General features: G+C 38.6%; 1 protein-coding gene across 1 annotated transcript in view; it reads right to left on the bottom strand.

The window, feature by feature from the left end:
- thsd7ba (thrombospondin, type I, domain containing 7Ba) overlaps window positions 1-24,267 on the bottom strand; it is a 164,999-nt gene that overhangs the window by 57,879 nt on the left and 82,853 nt on the right. Inside the window, exons 8-11 of the mRNA XM_069698655.1 lie at window positions 17,414-17,614; window positions 7,083-7,274; window positions 4,015-4,246; window positions 448-563 (exon numbers count right to left, since the gene is read on the bottom strand). Coding sequence (XP_069554756.1) covers window positions 448-563; window positions 4,015-4,246; window positions 7,083-7,274; window positions 17,414-17,614 — 741 coding nt within the window. The remainder of the gene's footprint in view (window positions 1-447; window positions 564-4,014; window positions 4,247-7,082; window positions 7,275-17,413; window positions 17,615-24,267) is intronic.

Genomic DNA, 24,267 nt, shown 5'->3' with positions numbered 1-24,267 from the left:
TTTGATTTCTAAGATACTACAGTACACATATTGAAATCCATTAAATATCAATTTTCCTCTTGATGTGTCAAGCTTAATGTAATGGACAGTTAACGGTCTCATTTACAATTAAATGTAATCATTGACTAAAGTAGGTACATTGGGAGGGAGCACATTTGTACGGCAACTTATATTTTTTCTCTGGTGTCATTGTTAAAAAATGTATAGTAAGTAATTTGAATCAGTTTGATGACCTGTTATTAATTGTTTTATCAACTGACTAATTGATATCAAAATTTGGTAAACCATAAAGTTAAGTTATATGTTTGACAAGCACGTTTTGAACAAAACACATATATTCATGTGATTGAATTATTTACCTTTACAAGATTGTTGACATTTTAACAACTTCACCCATCAGACAGATATTTCTATAATGAGCTCACAGAAATCAATGTGATTGGCTACCTGGAAAGCAGGTTGATGGGCAGGGTGTCCATTCACTGAAAGGTGTCACAATGCAGTCCTTCTTGCAGGGGAGAAAACAGGGTCGGGCGGTTTCTGGATGGAACGAATATGAACACCTAAACATACAGACAAAGGGTGGTCTTAAATTCTCTTCATTCCTCCTCGGCGAAGAATGATAAACGTCCTGAGTTTAGTGGTAAGAGGACAGTGCCGTGAAACAACTGCCCTGTCCTTGACATCACACATCTCCCCACAGAAAACATGATTGATTACATGTGGCCCTTGCCTGCACGGACCGACAAAAGGTGGACAGATATAGAAATTTACAGTTTTCTCACAGTCAGTTGCCTCCCCGGGTACATATATTGCCCTATGAAAAAAAAAGAAAAAAAAATCTGACATTATATTTTATTCAAGCGTACAAAGTGCTCCTATTTTATGGTTTATAATGCATTTTCACATTTAAACCCCAGTTGTCTCAAGGCTGCACTAACAACAGTTTATATATATTTTAACAATAGAGCAAATCACTAGTGTCGAAGGTGTGACAAAACCACAAGAAAATTCTCCTCAGCCTATTTATTTTGAATCACCATTTCAGATTTCCAGCTGACAATCTTCGCTCTCCTCCACCGCCAGCAGCACGCAGCTGTTTTCAGAAATAAATGCCGTAAAAATACAGTTTACCTGCTCCCAAGAGCGGCTAGAAAAAAAATTACTGACTAGCTGTGGGTAGGGGAAACAAATGTATGATAGGTTCAAACATCCAGGTGAGTGCATTCATCAGAGCAGCCACAGTTGTCTTTTGTTGTCACCAAGGAGAGCGAGATAGTGTGTTCACGGAGAAAAATCAATCAAAACACGACTGCTAATTACACCTGAGAAAAGTGAAGATATGCAAACTGTTTACCAATTGATCATTCCTGCCACGCCGTAAAATTACTTACCAGGATTTAAAGAGCTTTCCACTGCCTTTTAACAATTTCCTTGTCTTAAAATAGAAAATAATCATGTATTTCTTCTCTATTTAGGTTGGTACATATCTTGTGTAACATATCTGTAACAGCCCCCTTGGCTATGTTGTATTTTGTGTGCTGTGCAACCTTGAAGTGGTGCGGATTAATGCAGCGATGTAAAAATCAAATAAGTCAAAAGCTTTGATGTCTTCATCAACCAGAAGCCAAACCCCGAACACCAACCTAGCCCCCCTCCTCCTTTACACACAAACACACAAGCACACGCGCGCAGACTTCCAAATTTGATTTCAGAGTGAGTGACTTCCTTTACCCGACATCCAGATCCGGGTCTCACTAGAGACTCAGCATGGTGCCACATCCTACTGACTGCAGAAAGCCAGCACGCACAGGAGTGAGATCAAAGTATGCCAAAGCATAAGGAGGCAAGATACATTACACCCATCCTTCCCCAGCTTTATCCCTACTCTTCTCTCCCCCTCTTTGCAGTGATGTATGCCAGAGGGCATGGCAACGCAACAGAGCAGCAGGGGGAATATTGTGTGGTTCGCCCAGAATGAGGAATTAGACTTACAGTCAAAGCTACGGTGTTCAGCAGCGACATGCTCAGGAGGATTCAAGGTCTCAACCAGGTTATCGATTATCTTAAAAGTGCACTCCAGTAACCCATTAATAGCTTTCATAATGTTAACTTACACTGAACATATATCTTGTATTTTGATCCATATATTGTATTTTGATCCATCTATTCAAATATACAGTATGCACTGTTTTTTCTCTTTGTCTATTTGAGTATGTTGCTTTGCCTAGTCTGAACACACTCAATAAAACTATAATGCAGAATCAAAACTCCTTTTAAAAACTAACCATCATTTGTTTTGGGTGTTATGTTTTTGCCTTTGATGTGTAAATGAGTATTCATGTTATCATTTAAACTCATTATTACGGTATGTTAGTATGTAAATACAAGACAATTTATTATAGGTTATGCTCTAATAACCACTGCTTAATTTGTTTAATAGATATGTATTTCTCAACGTACGACAAAGTGGAGCAAAGATGAAACTGAGAATCAATCCGACGTTTTCCTGAGGACTCTATTGATGCCCAGGAAAAGCCTCAAACCTTTTTGTTGAGCTAAGGAGATTATTGCTCAGCATGAAGAAATGCTTAGATGTTTGCTGACTACAATGACCCTTCTCAAGCAGCACAACATCAATTGTACGAGTTATCTGCTCCTCAGATGGGAACAATTCAGAAATAGTAAGGACCTTCCTGCATTTGAGTCAAAGTTTGAGATAAAGCAGGATTGAAGCAAAGGAAATGGTCGACGCTGAGCTCTCCTGTCTACTTTGATTTTGTCCTTCTTTTTTTTATCTAGGAAAAACACTTTTACAGTGTATATGTTTTACGCATAATAATCTTATGATATTTGCTAAATTATGTCAAATCTGCTCTGCTTTATAAGGACACAATCAAAGCCTCAATGTGTCCTGAACCTAGCAGCTTTGCAGGGTAAACACACTAACTCACTTGTTACTGACAGTCAAAATCATTTCTGATGAATTGCCACATGCAGGGCTGTGTTTAGGTGCTGTTCCATTAAATGAACGCTCTCCAGCTTTATGCATAGCAAAGAAGTGATTGAATTCACAGCATACTGTGCAGGCGAGATCTGTTGGTGGAGCAGAAATGACAGCTTTCATTAAAGCCTCTGTGGTCGGAGATAGGACGAGCACGAGAAAAAAGTCCCTCCATAATCCATTTTATGGCCCTGTCAATAGCATATTGAGCTAAAGAAGGGAAACTTTGTGAATTATTTATAAATCTGTCTTCCTGGTGTGGGCTATAACATCATTACAATGACAGTACAAAAGCCCTTAGCAGTGTTTGATATTGTGTTGCTGGAAAGAGGAGTAGATAATGGTGGAGCATAGGCAAAAATGAATCTCTGGTTCACAAAAAAAAAGAAACTAAGCACACAGTGACAAACACATAAAAGAAGAGCTCAATGCACCAACTCTGGGGATATCATTTCACAGTGTACTGAGTCCTTTGGGTCATCTGTCAGTAACTAAAAGCATATACCAGATCCCTTCAAGTAAAGCGCTTTTGGAAAGTGGATGTTGTTTTCTTAAATGATTTGTCTTTTAGAGAAACATGATCTTCTTCCTGATTTTATAAAGCTTTTTCAGTCTTTACCCACAATTTAAAATTCATTCCTCTCAGGGCCCATTTTGGGCTGGTAGATCCCCCTATCTACCAGACTACCAGAGGAAAATTGATGCTGGCAAAATAATTAACTATGTTTAGAGTGGGCAAAACATTGAGTGTTCCTAACCATGGAGGATGATACACCTGTGAATATTTGTGGAAATCTGCCGAGTGGACGCTCGATTTAGTTGTCACGTGAGAGAAACAAACCAGAGCTTCATATGAAAAAAACTTTAGTTAAAATGTTCTTGCTTTCAACATGTGGGCACATTTGGCTTAACGCCACTCAGACGCAACCAGGAAAAAGAAAAACATCTCACATGACATCTTTGAGAGTCTCCACACTTTTACCCAAAAGTAAGTAACATGGAGAGCTCACCTCTTATTTATGACAGGACCAACTTTCATCTTCATACAGCTGACTTTTCGGATCTGGACACCCACAGCACAGGTAGAGGTTTCATTCCAGAGGCTGATTCCATTCAAATGCAGAGAGGCATCGTCAATACAGGGACCCCATGCTGAGGCCTCCCAGTAAAATGCCATGCAGGTATGGTCGTTGCAGACTCTCCACTCCTCCAGGGCTGGAGCTGATGGGCAGGCCTTCCCTTCTGGATGCCAACACAGAGGAACGAGCAAGAGAGTGTCAAATACATGCAAATTATACAACATGGCATTCTGAAAAAGAGCTTCGCTGTGCTTATAAGCAAACTAAAAGTAGCATTAGCATTACTTATGCACAAAAATGAAATACACGTCATTTAAAATACAAGTCAATGGATGTCAAATACTAATATTATTACTGACTGTCGGCTGCTTAGTGATTAAACAATTTTTTTGTTCAGGTTAGCTGAGCAGACACTTCACAAGTAAAAACTTGTAGAATTTTGAATTAAAAAGTCGCAGGAACAGAATTGATGGAGCAATCCAAAGACTGCCAATAGCCACAACAAAATATATTTCCAGTTCCTTCTTCCTGTGTCCTAGTTGTCAAATATGCATGAATTATTTTTGACACTTAAAGCGACTAAATCTGTGGATAATTCTATTTAACATACTATAGTTATTGTAAATGGGAACTCTGTTACTGTAATTAGATCTGCTTACATTCAGAATGCATAATTATTCTATACGTGATTAAAAAGCACAGTACCCCTTTAAAAATAATTTGTAGTTATAATACATTTTGTTTTATACTGCTTTAGGTTTTTATGTTTGGCTATTTCACCAATTTGAACTTTTTGCAATTGCAATCCAATGTTATTTTATACATCTGTCATAATCTATTTTGTACATTTATGCAACCATGTTATGTCTTTAGTGTTCCATGACAAAATATCAAATCAAACCAGACTAAGAGATCTTAATTTTCAGTGAACCAAACACACAAATATACACAGATAACCATACATAATAACTATCATGTACATAAATGCACTGATGCAGCTACAAAGGCATGCACACAAATATACAGGACACAAACACAGTCATGCTTTTGAGAGCACTATGCAGAAAACAATATACTTGTGTATTGAGGCTACATTGGTCAGCACTGAGTCTCAATGGTGAAACATGGGACAGTCCATTTAATGAAGGATTACAGGTGTTATCTGCAGAGTGTCGAGAGTCCTAAAGTGAACTGTGACTTCCAGAAGAGCACAGAGGAGTTTGTCACTGAACCCACAACCAAATGAATACCTGCACTTTCCTGTCTGCTTTGCATTCCTCAGGCTTTCTATACTGTCACACACTGTCACAAACAAACAGGCATATAAACACAAACACAGCATTCCTACACACAAACACAAACACACACACACACACACACACACACACACACACACACACACACACACACACACACACACACACACACACACACACACACACACACACACACACACACACACACACACACACACACACACACACACACACACTCTTACAGCACCTCTGGCAGCAAGCAGATAGCCAGCAACATAGCAATAAACAACGCAGTTTGGAACCTGGCTTAAGCTGTGAGATTCTTTCATCAGCTGTTATTGCAGATATGCGTTTAGTTACAGGGATTAATGGGTGGTAGCTGGCTGCCAAGACTCTGCTGTCTGACTTAAAAAAACATAACAAACAGAGCACGCACAGAAATCCTGGCAGGAGAAAGAGTCTCTGATAATGGATGGTCAACTCAAACCTCAAACGTTTTTGAGATGAAAAATACCTAAATAATACTCTGAAATCTTGAGATTTAAAAAACAACATAAAGCCACGGTGTTCGTGAAACCACTTTAACAAAGCCTCTGGCTCAATCAGTCTTTATTTTTCATTTGCAGAGTGTAGTTTTGAGTTTATTCTCTATGTCCTCATTTTCATTTACAGTAACAGTAAAAATGCCCTGTAGTCACTTTGCATTCCACTAATGAAAAACATGCTGTCATTTGTGTCATTTTTTTCTTTTACAAGCTACCTTAAAAAGGCAGTACTATATTCCATAGACATTGAAAGGCAAATAAGTAATTTTAAAAGCAACACTCAGTCTGCAGTGTGAAAGACACTTCTACTTACTTCTGCCCATCCTTAACCTCTGTCTTTTTTCCCCCATCTTTTTCACCTTTTACTACCCAAGTGATACTGATATTATAACAATTATAACATTAAACTATATGTGTACCCTTCATACAAGAACTGCAGCTCAAAGTGCTTAACAGCAAGAAAATGACATGCACTGCTCCACATAAAAACAGATATAAAGGAACATAAAAAAATAAAATGGAAAAAGATACAAGGATGGATAGAATTATACACAAGACAATGCATTCATAAAATAAAGTTAGAATATATTATAAAGCAAAATGCATTGAAAAGACGCAGTAGTGCAGAAGTGCGGAAAAGTGAAAGAGAGCTTCAGGTAGAGGTAGTAAAAAGGCTAAAATAAAGAGATATGTTTTAAGTTTTCTTTATGAGTAGTATTTACTGAGCTATGTCCCCTGATATCTACAGGTAGTGTGTTCCACAGCTTTGGAGCACGACTGAAAAAAAGCTTAATTCATTATTTTCTTTCAGCTGTTGCTGTGAACCTTCCAATTAAACCAGCAGCAGATGACGGCAGTGTTCTTGAGGGCACATAGTTAACCAGAGAGTTAACAAAGTAACTTGGTCTGAGCCCAATAACAGCTTTGTATGTAGGGGGGGGATAAAAGCCAATCCTTTGTGTTACAGGTAGCTAGTATACTGGTCATTAGTACCGTATGTTATTACTGGAGTACCTTGTGTTTACAATAAAATGACTGTAAATGGCAGCTGTGGTCTAAACTGTTTTCTACCAATGTTTAACACATCAAAACTCAAACTTTATCGAAAAGAAAATCTAATAAACAAAGCAAATAGATACGTAGCTCACTAATATTGTGTGGGAAAAGAGTCTAAGAAGTCAGAGGGAAGGTTGATTACCTTTCCCCGGGATGGCCAACACAGTGCGGGTGCGGCTCTGTCTCCCCTCTGCAGTCTTAGTGGCACAGCTGTGTGAGCAGGAGGACCAGGAGGACCAGGGGCCAACCACACAGTCCGCAGAACACCCCACCTCACAGGCTTCTTCTGAAGGTGGAGGGTCGTCTGCACAATGGGCATTGGGCACTTCCTCCCCTGTAGAAGGCAAGATAAAAGAAAATGTACAACTGAAATGGGCACATCATCTTTCAGGGTTCACACTGAATCCAAATGACACCCATTACCCTTCATCTATCTCGTCCTCATCACCTGACAGCTATCAGAGAGGAAATCCCCTGTGTGAAATGGAACCAACACATGCTGGGACTACATTCAAATCCCATGGATGCATGAAATCACAAGTGTATATGGTAAGTACAAAGAAAATACAAACAAACCTGACTGGTGACTGTTGATCAGATTTAAACTTAGAGGGCATGTCTTGATCACATAAAATACATACAGAAACATGCACCTGAATTGAGATTGTGATTTACTTATTAAACTTTTCATTCTACTCAGACTGAAAGAAAGTATAAATACAAGTCAAATTGAGTGCAATACAGTGGATGACATTGCTGATACTTTTGAAGCTTGTAGCTGCCAGGTTCAATAATAACGACAGCATACAAAACCTGAATATGAACACAAAGTAATCTTGATATACAAGAGGCCTTTATGGTTGTAAATTGGAGCAATCTTGATGAATTGGTTATTATAATTTGTAGCATGTTTTTTTTTATGATTTTCTTCTATGAATCAAAACATTATCCTAAAATTAAATATGTATTCTTCTTAAATGGTAGAATGTTTTTAATTTTATTACAAAGCCATCCCGTTGGTACTCTCACATACTCTTTGAGGCTTTGTCTTGTAACCATGCTGTGGAATATGTGTCACAGCTCCCACTTAACCTTTGTTTTAGGAGTGAAACATCTACAGGAAACAGAGCCTTCTTTTATTACTGTACTTCATGATATTGGCATTCTTGTTGTGATTTAACACTTTAATGGCAAAAAAAAAAAAAAAAAAAAAAAGTATTAACAAAAATAAATCCTTGTATTTTTTTTGTTAAACATGTTGCCAAGAATTAGCCACATATTTCTCGAAGGTCTCTCAGTCCAACAGAGAAAGATCAATTTCAGAGGCAGAGATGCCATCCAGATGTCAAAACAATGCCAGCAGCAGCTGAGGCATTGTTTTCAGATCTACACTCACACTCAGCAGTACCATTAACTTGTTGAACTCTGCCACTACATCATGGAATATGCTTTAACAATAACACCCCCCACACCCCCGTCTACAAGCACATACCCAGGCAAAGGATGTAAACCTTGAGAGAGCAAACTGAGGTATTGCGTCATCACATTGATGTGAAAGACTCCCTTGGGGAGTTTAAAAACCTTTCGCCCATAAAGTTAAAGCATCGGAGATCTCCAGCCATCAAAGTAACTGGTGTGTATACAGCAGGAGACAATAGCTTGCTCCAAGTAATGGTAAAGCTCCACAGGCTATTGTATGGGATGCATTATTCCTTTCATTAGTGTCAATGCTAGTGGGCATAAAATGGAGAATTCTCCAGCTGAGGATAAGGAAAATAAACAAAACAAAAACATCCTCAAACATTTGGCTTGGCACGCAGTATTAGCAGCATGACTGTGGTATGGAACACGTGAAAGGATGGATGCTGATGGAGCAGGTGTTGTAAAGTCCACTGAAATTACATTTTAAAAAACAACACAAATAGCTCTGAGGGACCAGGAGTGTTTTTTTTTTTTTTTTATAATCATATCTCCTAAATGCACCTAACTAAGCAAAGATCTGGAGGCTGCAGTATTTGAATAGAAATTGCAGTGAAATTTAACATAATTGTTTTGAACTGATGCTAGGATTTTGAGCTGTGTGGGAATTGATTGTCTTGGTTCACCATGGCTCCCACCCAAGTAATTATTTCAAGTGTGCATGCTTTATATAAAGCGAACATGAAGTGAAGCAGACTATGCACTATAGATTTCTGTGAATCAACCTCACCGACCCACATTCAGAGGGGTGTACAGGGAAAATGGACAATGAGATGCAGCGAGGCAATTTTGAAAAACTTAAAATGGGAAATGCAAAGTAGAAAGTTTTATATGAAGTTAAGGAAACATTTATGACTTCTACTGCTTTTACAGAAATGGCAGGAGATGCTACTCCCACCCACTATTCTCTACATTGGCAGGATTTGCATGTACTGTAAGGTTTCATGGTTTTTAATTTATATATATATGTCATATATAGAGTAGACCTCTTTCACCCACATTGTGGTTTCCATACATGCTCAGTCACTGCCTGCTTTGAATCCTAAGCTGTTTTCAGGGTAATTTCATTACCTTCATCTAGGCTATTATGAGGGCTAACCATTCATGTTATATCTTGTTTCTTTCAGAACATCCAAATATTTCATCATTTGATTTGATAATACTTAAGAGATTTTAGAAAATGTGCAAATATAACACGACTCATTTTTTTCTCATACAAAGTGGATGCAATGTCAGCCCTATGTTTGAGATAGTCTGGAGGTCAGCTATGATTTCAAAACCGGATTAATAGTCGTACAAAGAAACGATGGGTTCCATCAGAAAATGTAAATTCTGCTGTTTATTTTGATATGTGGTACGTTGGTAAGTGATCGGGACTTAATCAATCAAGAGTAGCAAGGGTGGAGATGGACAGAGCTACATGAGGAGTGTAACGACGATTGAATTTGATGCAAATTGGAAGTCAATTTTCACACACAGATGAGGAACTGACATTATTGGAAATCTCAAGCCATGTAGTTTCATAGGGTATGCGCTGCATGTCTCTGATGAATAGTCGCTGCGCAATATCACCGAGAATAAGGGGGTGGGAATTTGGACTCAATTTGAGTCCATCGGGTTCTACGGGCAAAAGACGGTCATATGTATGCTTCAGTTTCAGCAAAATCCATTGCTACAAAAAACAAAGAAACTATCCAAAATATCACAATCTTAGTTTTGTCTGCAGCGTATTATGTAGTTTGGAAGTTGAATTATCAGTGAACTTGGAGGGAGAGGTAACAATAAGAAGATAAAAGCAAACAGCACCAACTGCCTTGGTAAAAAAAAAATAGTAATTCATTGGTGATCAACGCTGTCAGACCACAAACAGGTCCAGTGTTTGCTTCTGTCTGGTCATACAAAAAATATGAATACAAATGAGTATTTTGACACATGTAGAATTACAACCTTAGGTTTTACATCTAATAAATACACAGAGGAATATGCAAGTATGGGGTGTCATGCAAATCAGGCTCAGAAATTGTTTTCAGAACTGATTATAATAGATGCATTTTTGCCAAAGGTGGAATTATTTGCTGTTTTTTTTTTTTTTTTTTTTTTTTTTACAAACAGTGGAACATCAGTAGTTATTCAACGATTGTTCTGCTTGAAAAATCACAAAGGACTAATGAATGTGTAAGTAAACAAAAGTAACAAAAAAACTCACAAAGCTTTTCCTGGAAACACTGCTTGAAGGGAACTGACACGATAATATGAATCTAAATTCCCAACTTTTGTGTGTGTGGAAGTGTGAGTGTGTATGTATGTGACTGTGCAAATACGTGGCTGGCCTAGGGGTCCTTTTGCATTATTAATACAGGGATCTGTAGTTTGGGCTCCTACTCAAATATAATATCACTGCCTCCTGCCTGCAATTTGAACATGATTTCTATCCTGCTCGCCCACCCACCAATTAATCTTCTTCAATTAAATTATTCTGGCAGATATTGAAAAAAAGTCCTCGCCTTTGCTTAAAAGTTAATAATCACATCCACTGTGCGCAGGCAGCTTTTAAAGCAGAGCTGGGGGACAAAAGCAACAATGTAAATTGGACAAAATCACTGTGAACATCAAAGTGGGCTCTGACAAACTATCCTGGGTCACTAATTAATGTCTGCACTGTATCTGCCTGTCAAACATGAAACTTCAGAATTTCATTATCGGTGACAGTCACGCAGACGGGTTTAGGCCTGATTTCCTGAGTTCATCACCACCTGAACATCACTGACCGGACGAGAGGGGAGCTGATGGTAACCGTACTGCTGTGTTGTTTTTGTTGGATTTAGGAACATCAAAAGCATGCATCTATGAGGGTTTACATACGTTACGTCAGCTGTCAGTCACAGCTGCAGCCAGTATATGTTTGAGTCAGCGGGCCCTGTGGTCAGCAGTTGGTTGGAGAAAAGGGACTGACCACTCTGCTGTGAATGGTCAGTGTGCAGGGAGTGGGAGCTGTGGGAGCTGTCAAATCCACTTCACTAAGGCTGGACAGCAGCAGGGTTAAGCTAACAAAGCACTTCTTTTGGCTTAAGTTTACAGCCCCAAAGAACACAGTAAGTAAACAACTGTGGATCTGATACTTGTAACTTTTTATAGAAGACAGCTAAACTTTACACAGTTACCTATTCAAATCAGTAAAATATGGATATACATTTTTTTATAATAATATTTTGAACTATTAACCAATCTAAAGGAAAATGTGGCCATATTGCATGTGTTTAAAAACAAATATTATCAGTTTTCTGTCTATTTATTTATCTATCTGAAGGCAAGACTAAGTTTGTGGACCATAATATTACCTTGTTATCTTCATTGATTGGTCACGCAAATATTGACAAACACAATGTGCTGAAGCTAATAACACACACATTTAATCTATTGTTATTGAACATAGCCGCCAAACATGCACAGTGCTGATGGAAAAATGATGGACCCCTTGGTTTGAAAAGGTATTCAAACCCACCTAATCTTGAACAATTGTGTCCGGTACCTGCAGATCAGAGCTGCACATAACTGCTTCAGTTCAGTTCAGCCATATCTTTAGAGTGCATGGTGTGTACGTCTCTCTTAAGGTCATTCCTGTATTGGGTTAAAGTCTGGGCTCTGACAAAAGGTGTGTTTGACCCAAAGCAGCTGTTACCTACAGTTCTGATGAAGTTGCATTGGTTGGATCTTCCTGACTCCAATTAGCTGTTATTGTCCTGGAGTTCTGATACTTTCCCCAGCCTACACTGTAAGTGTGGATAATCTAAAACATAAAATGTAAATGCTTTAAACCTCCTATTGTGTTCAGGTTAAACTTGACCCATTTTCATGTTAGATTGTAGAAAACGTACCTTTAATTTTTTCTGATTGAAAAATGTTTTTTTTTTTAAAATTACATTCTTAATAATGGCATACTGAATACTATAATAAATGCTTGTAGAAAAAAACAACAACAACAAAAAAAAACCCAACAAGGAATGGTATCAGTTATGGATTGTTTATGCAGAGAAACACGTAGCAAATGTTACCAAACCATCAGGAATAACAAAAATCGCAACAAAACAAAAGTAATAAGAATAATGACATCCTATAACAGGGGTATAATTGTGGAACAATAATAAAATGTTGCTTCATGGGCAGAAAGCATATTGACTTTACTTCAATTGTAAAATGGCCCACAGCAAATACAGATAATACCCCGCATGTACACTTTCTCTTTCACACACATACAACACACACACATCAAGATCTACTATTCACCAGCTGGAAAGCAGTATATAGGCTTGGGCTTTCACACACACACACACACACACACACACACACACACACACACACACACACACACACACACACACACACACACACACACACACACACACACACACACACACACACACAGACAGAGCTCTGATGAGAAAGACGAGCCTCTCATGGTCTTATAATATATTTTCCTGTTCTATTCATCATCGCCAAATGAGGTCATTTAAAAAATTTCCCCTCGGGGATTAATAAAGTAAATACCTACCTACCTACCTACCTACCTAACAAAATGGTGATTGATCCTGTGGCCCACTGATGAAAGCCTTTGCATTAGCAGTATTACGAACTGACCCAGCTGGGCGTCAGCGGCGACATCCCCGCAAAAACATTACAAGAAACCAGCACCAACACTCAGCTGTAGGATGAATAATAAGTTACTCAGCAGGTATAACATTTCATGTTTCTTCAATGCATGTTCATAAATTCCATCTCCCTAACATGAATGACGTAAACCCTTTTCGAACACAACTGGAATGTTGAACTGGTTGCACTACACATATGCACAAAAGGGGACCAGCAGATGACAGATGAAGGGAAGGATTAGAGGGGAACTAGATATGTGTCCAGACAGTGTGATGCACAGGATTGATGCATTTTCTTAAAAAAAAAAAAAACTATTTTTCCATAGTTAGATCCCTCAGGATCATCCTTCCTGCTGAACCCCAAAATCTACTCAAACACCCCTGTGCCACTCAATTTCATTTCACCCGTACCGGAGTGGTTTTAGCACTTACCTCATATATTTGCAAAGCAATACAACCTGGCATTTAGGTGATAGAGGATGTTTTCTGATTGCTTCAGCAGCCATAGAAAATCATTTAAATCTCCATCAGATACACTTTGCAGGGAAAGTGCAGTTTCTTTGCTCTCAACTTATAGACATAGAGTTTCCTCAGACAACTTCATCGGTCTTTAGGTTTGGGATGCAGATTTGTTTTATGCTGGGAAATTGCAAGCAAAAATGCTTACTCAATCAGAGAGAATAAATCCGAGAAAACATTGCAGATCTCTTGGGCACCTGTCACTTCACTGAAGTTCACCGTCTTTAATGGAACCTGCTAGTTCACACACCTTCTTCCCTTGTTCCAGCTGAGTGAAAATGTACAGCATGTTAAAATCAATGACAATCATCCTAATGGCTTAAGACTTGTTTCTCAAACATCTTTTGCTTAGTTCAAAGCAGCTACAAAAAGGAAGCATATGTAAATGTGTGCTCCATTAAGCCAAATACCTTTGAGTAAAAAAGTGAACCATTGAAAAAAAATATTCGACAATTCTTATGTTTGCAACAGGAAAGTAGGCTTCTAATGGAAAAAAACTATTAAAGGATGGTCCAAAAAGTTGGCTGGCAACAGTTGACCATTGCACATACATTGGCCATCAGCAATTAATAAGAACTCTTCATACTGTCTGCATCATAAGGGATAATCCACAACAAATAATTTGTTTTAGTTTTCAGAATAAAACAAGTTCAAGTTCCAATGAGCTAAAAAGATACAATAGTGAGTGTAAAGCAGGTTTTATACTAATGATAGAGAAAAGCTTCTGCTTGAAATGGGGACACTGAAATTAGACCAGGGAAACAGGCTGACTGACTGCTGTTGTGAGTTCCTTCCAATTAAAAGAGTCTTCCATTGCACAACAAAACAGAACCATGATGAGCTGATATGTAAAACAGGTTTGTTTTTAGTTTCGGTTATTATCTATAAATAGCTCTGAATTCCAGCTGCAACATCTGTGATGAAACCTGGAGGCTAGAAAATCAACTTTGTAGACAACGACAGCTACGTTTGCTAATGTATTTGTTTACAAGGAAAGCTGCTTGAAAAATAAAGTATGCGCATCCACAAATGTCACAGCTGGTTACTGTTTTTGACAGCACATCAGTTTATCATCAACAATCCTTTCATCTCTGCTGATATGTAACCACCCCCCCTTCACTTCTCTCCATCCTCACTGGCTGTCTCACCCTGTCAGAACAGAGATGATCGAAACCCAAAGGAGCAGTTGGTATGTATGTAGGTATTCTCTGCAGTTGCTGCTGCAACAGCTCCAGACCCCCAATGCTCTCTCCACAGAACTGTCTTAGCACTGTAAAATATTGCTGGGAAGTTTTTAGAAGACAACGCACCCCAGACACCCACAGATATTGTGGATAAACCATGAACAATCAACCTCGGGGGCTGGGTTTCGCTTGCTTTGATTGCAGCTTTAATGAAAGAAAATACCCTGGCTAAGTGGTGGTTCTGTTCATTTTACATGTAAAATATACTTTTTGAGTTTTGATCAAATCAATACATTTCTAATGCATAATTATAACGTAAAGCTAGCATTAAAAATTGTAATTTAGGTATTTTCTTTATTTGATGAATTAAAATAACAAAGGAAAGTGAGTGGAGGTTGGCGTTAAGATTGCTGTGGTACATGGACATTCAGTTTATGAAGAATTTATTGGCACTTTTTTTTCTTCATGGCCTTTTTGTTCTCGATATGGGTATTCCTTTTCGTCATTCACTCTGAGGGACATCAGATGAGATTAGTGGGAGAAGGCCGGGTCAAGTCACTGTAATATATTCTTTTAATTGAGCACTGAAATTAGTTCGATATTGAGAATCTGGAAGGGCAGAACTAGCGGAGGCTTTAAATAAACCCCCGCCTTATAGGACTTTAAATTGCATTTATTTCTTTCTAACAAACTGTCCATCATTCTTTATTTGTAACCGCTAAGAAGGAGAGCTCAAGTGTGTTGAATCTGAATGTGCAGAAAAACTGCCAATTAGCAGTTGCTTTCTCCAAGGTCTCCTAAATTTATATGGCAAGTACGACTGCAAATTAAGTAAAAGCTTACTCTCTCTCAAGAGAGAGAAACCTGACCATGATCAAACAGGGTCACAGAGATGATACAAAAAGAAAATAATAATCATATCAACACAACCTAGTTTGTCTGTATAAAGTAATGATCTATTTTTCCATCTGTTTCCACCATTCTTTTCACAAATTACTTGATGATAGTTGTATTAGGTGTAATGCATACATAGATGCAATACATATATACATGTAAATATATAATAAAATGCAGCAGCAATTTTAAACAGGTTGCATTTGTTTCAAGATTATAACTTCGATACCTTTTTCAACCTCATGAATGTAAAAACTTTCAAATTCATTTCAGCTTAAATACATTCATCTAGTTCAATGGCAAGAATCAAAAACGGTAATAATTCCATGCTTTAACTGCTTTTTATCTCTCGAGTATCAGCTGGGCGGTTGTGAATCATCGTGGCGTGCTTAGTGAGGCTTGTACTCTTTTCTTATATCACTGCTATTCCTCCCTGCAGTGTCATTGTGTGGAAAAATATTCGTAACAGAAACTTGTGTGACTTAACAACTTGGCCGTGACACTGTTGCGACTATGTTTGAAAACAACCCAATGCGCTTGAATGGTCAAGCCAATTAATGAAGTAACAGTAACCAACTTGTCAACATTCACTAACAATAAATTCACCACGGATAATTTAGTAAGGGCTTTTCCCTCAAACCTCCTATTCTTAGGTGTCCTGTCAAAACTCATTAGACTCACCCATTGGCTAATATGTTTGGACCCTCCACTGCCTTTCTGATAAACATACACATGATACGTTGTGACAGAATAATAAAACACAGACAAAACTGGGTGCAATTAGGTTTATAATCTATGGAGATGAGCAATTAATGCCTGGTAGGAAGCTGTGATTCTGACTTTTAATCAAGCCAGTGTTTTCTGTGCCCATAAACTCAATGACGGTCCCTAATGAATAATGCATGCTCTGTTAAGGCTGATGTTCCTGTCACCCAGCATGAGGATATGGCTGAGCACAATGGACCACATTATACCTGATAAATCATGTATCGCAACACATCTGACAACATTAAATCCACAGGCCATAGCACTGATGGTTTAACTGCACCTTGATGAATTTTACAGCTACTTGTAGCTCTAGTCTGATTGAATTTATGAATGCATTTTGCAGTTTATGGTTAGCACAATTTTAAAGCTACAATTTACATGAGCTTATGGTTTGACTCAGAAATGGCAAAAAATATAATTCCAATGCTCCTGGCTCGTAGAGTGGGATGGATGGATGGATGAGTGGATGGATGGATGAATGGGTGGATGAATGGATGAATGGGTGGATGGATGGATGGATGATGCTAAAGATGATCAGAAATTGTTAAAGAAATAGTTTGACATTCATAAATTGCAAATATGCTTATTTGTTCTCTTGCCAATGATAAGAACAGAAATAAATATGAGACTATAGCCAATAATTGGTTAGCTTTGCTGAGGGTAAACATAGCGATAGAACTGGCTCTGTCCCAAAGTAACAAAATATGTGTTTACTAGTACATCTAAAGTTTACAAATTAACTCATTACTGTATATCGTCTTTGTTCAATATGGAAAAAAATGTAAAATGTTAAAATGTAAAAAGGTGGTATCGATAATCTCATCTCAAAAAGGGCAAGAAAGCCAGCCAGCACATTTCTGAAATGTCGACATGATCCTTTTAAAAGGCTTTTGGAAGAAAGCTAAACTGAATGAATAAGAACATTTCACCCACAGTGAGACATTTTACTGGAAATTAGAAGTCACCAGTTCCGGAGAAATTACCTTTAGCGCTGACACAGGTCACATTCTGGACGGCTGTCCCAGGACCACAGGAGCTTTTGGTGGGAATGCATCTTTCCTCTTGTTGGACCTGCCACAGGTAGCAGGCAGGATCCTCACAGGGGATGAACTCCGTCAGATGAGGGCAAGTTCCCAGCGTACCACTGGACTCCCAAAACACTTCCCTCCTCCTCTGTCTGAAACCTGATAGAAAGCAGGTGGAGAGGGAGGGTTCAGAAAAGCTTGTCAGCGAGGCAAAGCAGTAAACATATTGTCCTTCACAAATGATACAACCCCCTTCCCAGCCAAAAGCAGAATATTGTATTATAATGAATTCTTATTAATAATAGTTTGTGATCATTATTATCTAAAATTGAATATCTGCTGCAATTTACTTTGACCTAAGGTTTGATACAGTTTGTGGTCCTCACAGGACATTTTCTCTTTGATCAATAGTTTAGTGAACAAAAGCACTTTCCAATAAAAGCTGTCATGTCTCTGTTAAGTTGCGTTACACTTCTTTTTTGGTATAATAATGTTTTAGAAATAAAATTATATCTATGGTCGAAGTTAAAATGTTTTTGTTTTTCATCTGTGAACTTTCTCACCTTTTTCTCAGACTCCAGTTAGCAGTGAATGAGATATCTTGTTGAAGCAGTACACCTATTAGTTAGGGTCAATTTCAAAACCAGGAGCCCTCCACAGTATAATCTTTTCAAGAGCCTAATGCTGAGTGAAACCAAGAATCCACGACCATGACTTCCGCATGAAAGAAATTCAAACTGCAAATTATTTTCATGGTCATTTACCTTCGTTCTATATCCCATAGAAAAAAAAAGTCCTACATGATTTTGCCAAGCACAGCTTAACTGTACAGAAATAAATAAATATTTACCTGCAAACTAAACTGGTGTCTATAAAGCAGCTGTTTAATGAATAAAGATACAAGCTTGTCTTTGGATTTGTTTATCGGTTTTTAGCTTGTCTCATCTGTAATCTGTAAAAAAAAAAAAAAAACACATCAGATCCACAACTGTGGAAGAGCTGCCACCTCTGTGCATAGTTCATTTATCCACCGCAGCGCAGAACCCAACCCTCTCAGACCTGCCCAAATGAATAAATAATCTGATCCTGAAACGACATGATTGGGTGGAACCTGATAGCTTTGGTTGTGAATTCTAAAGTTCAGATATTGAAAAATGTGAAATATGTAATCTGTAGGCAAATTGATGGTGTATTAAAATGAGGCTTGAGTGAGCAGGCACGTTTCACTCTGTTAATTGCCCGTTGCTTTGACTTGTCTCTTCATGCATTGTTTGTACATGTTAGCGTGTTATTTTACTTGTTGAGGCAATTTATGTGATGTATCTGTTTAAAGTCTTTGCATACAGCGCAGAGAAGTGGGATCCGATCACATTGCATCACTGAAGATGTGTTCTCATGCTCGGTATGAATAAATGTACTGAGAACTGTCCACTGCTGATTGAATCACACAGCAACAAAGTTCATGCTGTGTATTAAAAGGGTTCGATCAATAAAATGGCACAGACAAAAATACTTTCATCCCTTACTTGCTTTGACAGAATATTATTACGCTAGTTATGTGAGAATCATTCAATTATTTCAATTGTCTGGTTGTTAGGATCTACTATTTTGCACACCTTTACTTGTATGTCAAGTAGTAAAAATGCTGTGCTTGCTTTGGGCTGAATAGGAAAGGCAGTAATTAAAATGAGCTTGATGAAAAATCAGTACAAATCTGCAGTTTTAAAGGAAAAATGCAATCTGATCTCCAACGTGTCAGCATAATCGACCTGTGGAGCTTCCCCTCTCAGCTTAGCTCGTTTTTTTTCAGATGACAGGCAACCAGAAAAATGTATAGTCGATAGAGACAAGTCGAGTTTTAAACTGTGGACGTCACATTTACTGAACCTACTGCAGAACACCATCAGGGGAAGGAAACTTTGCATCACTGCAATTTCTATATTTGAGCCGTGTAAGACAAGATGTAGTCTTCCCTGTTTTTGTTATTATTCTTCCACTGCAGTTTAACAAGAAATCAGTTTGAGGGTAACATTCTTGAAAGACATCTAACACAGACTGCCTTATGTTGGCTGAAGAGAGACTGGGGAATGTATTTTAGCTCAAAACTGTGAATTTGAACCACAACACACACATTAAAAGCACAATTGGAATATACTTTTTAATGATGATGATCACACCCAGCAGAACATGCTAGATTATGAATATGGGTGCAAGACACAAAAGTCTGATTGTCACACTAATTGATAAGATTTGACACATTTTAAGCCCAAGTGGAGAAAAGTCAAGTGAATGAAAGTGCTTTTTGATGTTAAACTTAAGGATATTGTTTCAAGAGGAAATGCTGCAAGTCTTTGTAATATACTTTTTTTCCCCAGGTATGTGTAAAAAAGTGCAAGTTGAAAACAGCTTGATGTTGTCAGCTCAACAAAAAAGGCCCAAACAAATCAATGTGGGACACTTTTGGTAGTTCTTAAAACTTTTAAAGTCGTTTAACTAGATTAATGCTTTAATAGATGAAACACAATCTCACAGGCCTTCTTGATAAGTAAATTGGCCTAATTCCCTTTAGTGAACCATCTGTGAGATATAAACACTCGAGACTTGGGTTTTGTGTTGTTGTAGCCCAGAACAGAGCTCCAATAAAATGTATGCATAATGTAATTTGATACAATATTCTTTACTGTTGCCAATCATTTTAATTGTCTAATCATTGCCATATCTGATTGGATTTGGGTATTATCCCTCTTCTTTTGACCAATAACAAAACATTCAATCTCAGCTACTCTTATTTAATTTCAGCCCCACAAAACCTCAGTGAGGGTTTTTAGTAAATATGGACAAACACAAATTGACTGTGAATAATTCCCCATTGAGTGGCATCTTGGATGACTAGATTGCCACATTGCCCTGTGCCATCTGTTAAGATTGTATTTTCTACTTTTCTATGAGAACATAATTGTTAGTAAGGCTGTGGCTACACAACATTTACATTTGAACATTTGTGCCCGTAAACACTTTGTCTAACGTTCTGTTTTTTACAGAAAAAATAATAATGATCTTTGAGGCTGAGAGAGCTTTAAGAGGGAGTAACATGATACGAAGAATAAAATGCTCTAATAAAGGTTTACTGTATATAGCGATTAGCAAATTATTCAATAACATGATCTACATTTTGACACAATCATTATTATCATGTCAGTCACCTAATTACTCATAATTACCCAATTGTCTCATTTTTGTATTAATATTCCCCGCTCTAAAATATTGATTCTCTCAAAGCTGAATTGCTCATAAATCATTTTATTTCTTCATAAAAAGGTTGTTACTAATTGGGCACCTCCCTAGTCCAATCTATAATTTCTATTGACTATTGAGCTCTTCCAATTCCTGGAGGACGCAGAACCTTTTTTCTTGTGGATAAAAGGCTGTAGGCTAAAAAAATGCTATTTCTAACCACTTCCTTTGATAAAAGTCCACGACACTCGAGCAGTAGCAGCTTTCCTTTTTGAGCCATACTCATTTTAACACAGCTCTGACACATGCCACAAAAGGATGGAAAGGTCCCACATTCTTCCCTTCCACAGGTGGAACTGTCTAACCCCTGGATGCCCACTCCGCAAATTACATCCCCCAACCATCTATTGGTGTGAGGCACCAGCCCAGGAGCCTGATCCCAGCGTTGCTGCCCGAGTGTGCTCTCGTAGCGCAAAAAGACTGTGGATCGATTGCAGTTTTGCCCAGAGCACTTACTGCTACTCACATCCAAACCACAAAAAACAATTTGGCTGGCCATGCCCCCACGGATATTAATAATTGAAAGGTTTCTTGGTCATACCAGGTTTATTTCAGGGAAACAAAGGCCAACCAGTGATTTTTCGCACACAGTTGTTCAGAAATGCACCTCCCTCCTTCCCTGCGACTTCTTGTAGACGTAGGACCAAAATTCTTTCCAGTTACCTCCCATGTTCAATTAATTTCCCCTCATAGCTGCACAATGTGATCGGCCAAGATAATATGGAAAACTGTGAAAAGCACATAAAACTACTGCGGGGCAATTTAAATTTGTAATTTTCCAGAGAGCAAAACCGGGGCAGCAAAAGCATCTTGGCTGGTTGACTCCGGTACCTGAAAACTGGAATCTGGTGGGCCTTTTGGTTTGAGATGGATCATAGTATATTCTGGTGTTGTGAAACATAAAGGCTAAGAACACATTCAATAGGAGCAAGAAATTCTCTCCAGCTCAAGGGCTACAGGCAAATGACTTGGATCATAACAATGTCCTACTATTCAATAATTGTTCATTGCATCGCAGGCGCCAGAGCTCACTGTGAGTGATTTTGTATTGGTTTCATACTCTGTCTGCTGTGCGCTCTGGGTCTTTATGAATGCCATCAAAAGACAGTGTGCCACAAGAGAGCCCTGTGCAAAACAGCAGATGCTGTGTTTTCCATTCCTTGAAATGACACTGTCTGTGAGAGGAGCTAACTCATCCCATAGAGATCCACTGTTGGAGAGTGTGGGCACTGACCTGAACAATCCACACTTCAGTTGCTCCCTGGGGCGCTTTCATGCACATTTACTCACGGCGGGGACGAGGTCACGCTGCCCTTTTAGCGCAGCACTAACACACTAACAGCTCTGCCAATGCCAGCACACTGACTGAAGCACAAACTACACTCCACACACAATGCACGGCCTCTCTAAGGCAGTCAGAAATGACACGCTTTCACCTGTGCAAAAGAGACAAGAACATAGAGACAGCACAAGTGTGTTGAATACTTTAGTGCACCTGCTCTCGCACATACACACACAAACACTCCGTACACACACACACACACACACACACACACACACACACACACACACACACACACACACACACACACACACACACACACACACACACACACACACACACACACACACACACACACACACACACACACACACACACACACAGACAGGCGGCATCTGATACTCCGTTTACCCTCCTGGGGTTTGAGAGCTGAACTTCAGGCGGGCTCGCTTCCGTTCTGTCGTCTGCTGTGGTTTATGCATGCACTGTTTTCTTCCAGAGCACAATTCCTCTCAGCCGGCTGCTTATCAACAAACAATTTAAGATTCAAACGTATATTGCCTGCCTGCCTGCCTGCCTCTCTCTCTCTCTCTCTCTCTCTCTCTCTCTCTCTCTCTCTGTGCCCTGACAAAGTTACTCTCTTCCAGTGACACTCTCCCTTAGCCTTTATTAGACACAATACCTCTCTCTCTTCAGGTTTCAACAGGACCAAAGTGCAACACAATCTGTCACTGAGACAGAAAACAATGCTAAAGTTGAAAACATGCACATGTGTAACAGTTTTCAGGTTAGCGCAAAGTCCCCTGTTGACCACAAGCACTCAGCTCGGCAACAATCACTGGGAACAGCTGATTGTAAATGTACAACAAGGCAGCTTGCAATAGAACTCAGCAGTTAATTGTTTTTGACTCAGTGCTTATGATTTCACCACTCGCCCATCTGTGCAAATATCACTTTCAATTTTAAATCATATCAGCTTGTTAGCTAGCTATCTGTAGTATATTTTTGAATATTCTGTGGCCATCCCTCTGTCCACCCATCTGTCACAACATGATTCTGAGAAAACAGCATTCTGCTTTTGAAGACAGTTGGAAAACTGATGCATTTTGGAACAATCTTTTGGCGTGTACAAATAATCCTCTGATCCATTTTGTTTTTTGTCAGGGTTGTTACATTTTGGTTCTGTGGCTGGCTGTGGTTTGTGGTTTTAGGCTGAAGACTTGCCATTGCCCAGCCCTGTCTTGTCTCCAAGACATTCTGTTGTAAAATGAATTTACAAATAGAAATATATTTTGCTGTTTTTCTATTATTATGCTTAGGCCCTCACAGCACTTGGGGATAGATTATATTCTCTTAACGCAGAAAAAGCCCAAGGTAACTTGAAAAATAATGAGTTAATTTACATTTAATCAAAACCACAATCTTTTCCCAACCTTAACCAAAGTGCTCTTGTGGCCCAAACCTAACCATAGATGGGACTGCAGATGTGAACTGTGATCTCTGATGTGAGAGTCTTAAATAGTCATAAATGTGTTGTTTTGTTGCCGTTATTACATTGATAAATGAATTAGTGATGTATATGTAATTCCTATAAGGCAGGGCGGCCTTGTCAGCGAAGAGTAGACCATTTAACAGAATCAAAACACAAAGCAGTCGGGATGCATCTCTTTGTGCAACACATTCTCTGTATGCTGGACTTAAAAGTGTTCCTCCACCTCATATTAGGAGATCTTGATAATAACTAAATTCTGGAAAGGTATTTAAGAGGTTATTAGTGTAAAATGATAGGTTGGTTGATGAATTAAACAATAAAAAGAGCAGTTACCATAAACTATTTAAATACAATCTTTACAGCTCTTTGTAAGTGAATGTGGGCAGTGAAAGATATCTGTAACCACCTAATAGACTCACGTTCAACAATCTGTGACTTTGCTAGTCATGTCATGTTCATGGTTTTCTGCATTTAGGACATTGAACATGTACTTGTGCTTAAAATGCGTGTTCTATGCACTTAAGACATTTGTATGAAAAGCATGTATATCAGGGGTCTCCAACACGTCACTCACGAGCTGCCAGTAGCTCATTACCTGTTTCTCAGTAGCTTGATGAAGGTTTGAACAATTTGCAGTGTTTCCTAAACATAGATTTACTTGGGCAGGCCACTCATGTATATTTAATTTCAGCATTTTTTTTATTTATATATTTTTGAACCTGTCTGAAAGAACGAAACTATCAA

This window comes from Brachyistius frenatus, unplaced genomic scaffold (assembly GCF_029030835.1).
Source record: "Brachyistius frenatus isolate BFR_SWC_R1_liver_20210118 unplaced genomic scaffold, ASM2903083v1 Contig_27, whole genome shotgun sequence".
In the NCBI taxonomy this organism is placed as follows: domain Eukaryota; kingdom Metazoa; phylum Chordata; class Actinopteri; family Embiotocidae; genus Brachyistius; species Brachyistius frenatus.
This window is presented reverse-complemented; position numbering and strand designations above follow the sequence as displayed.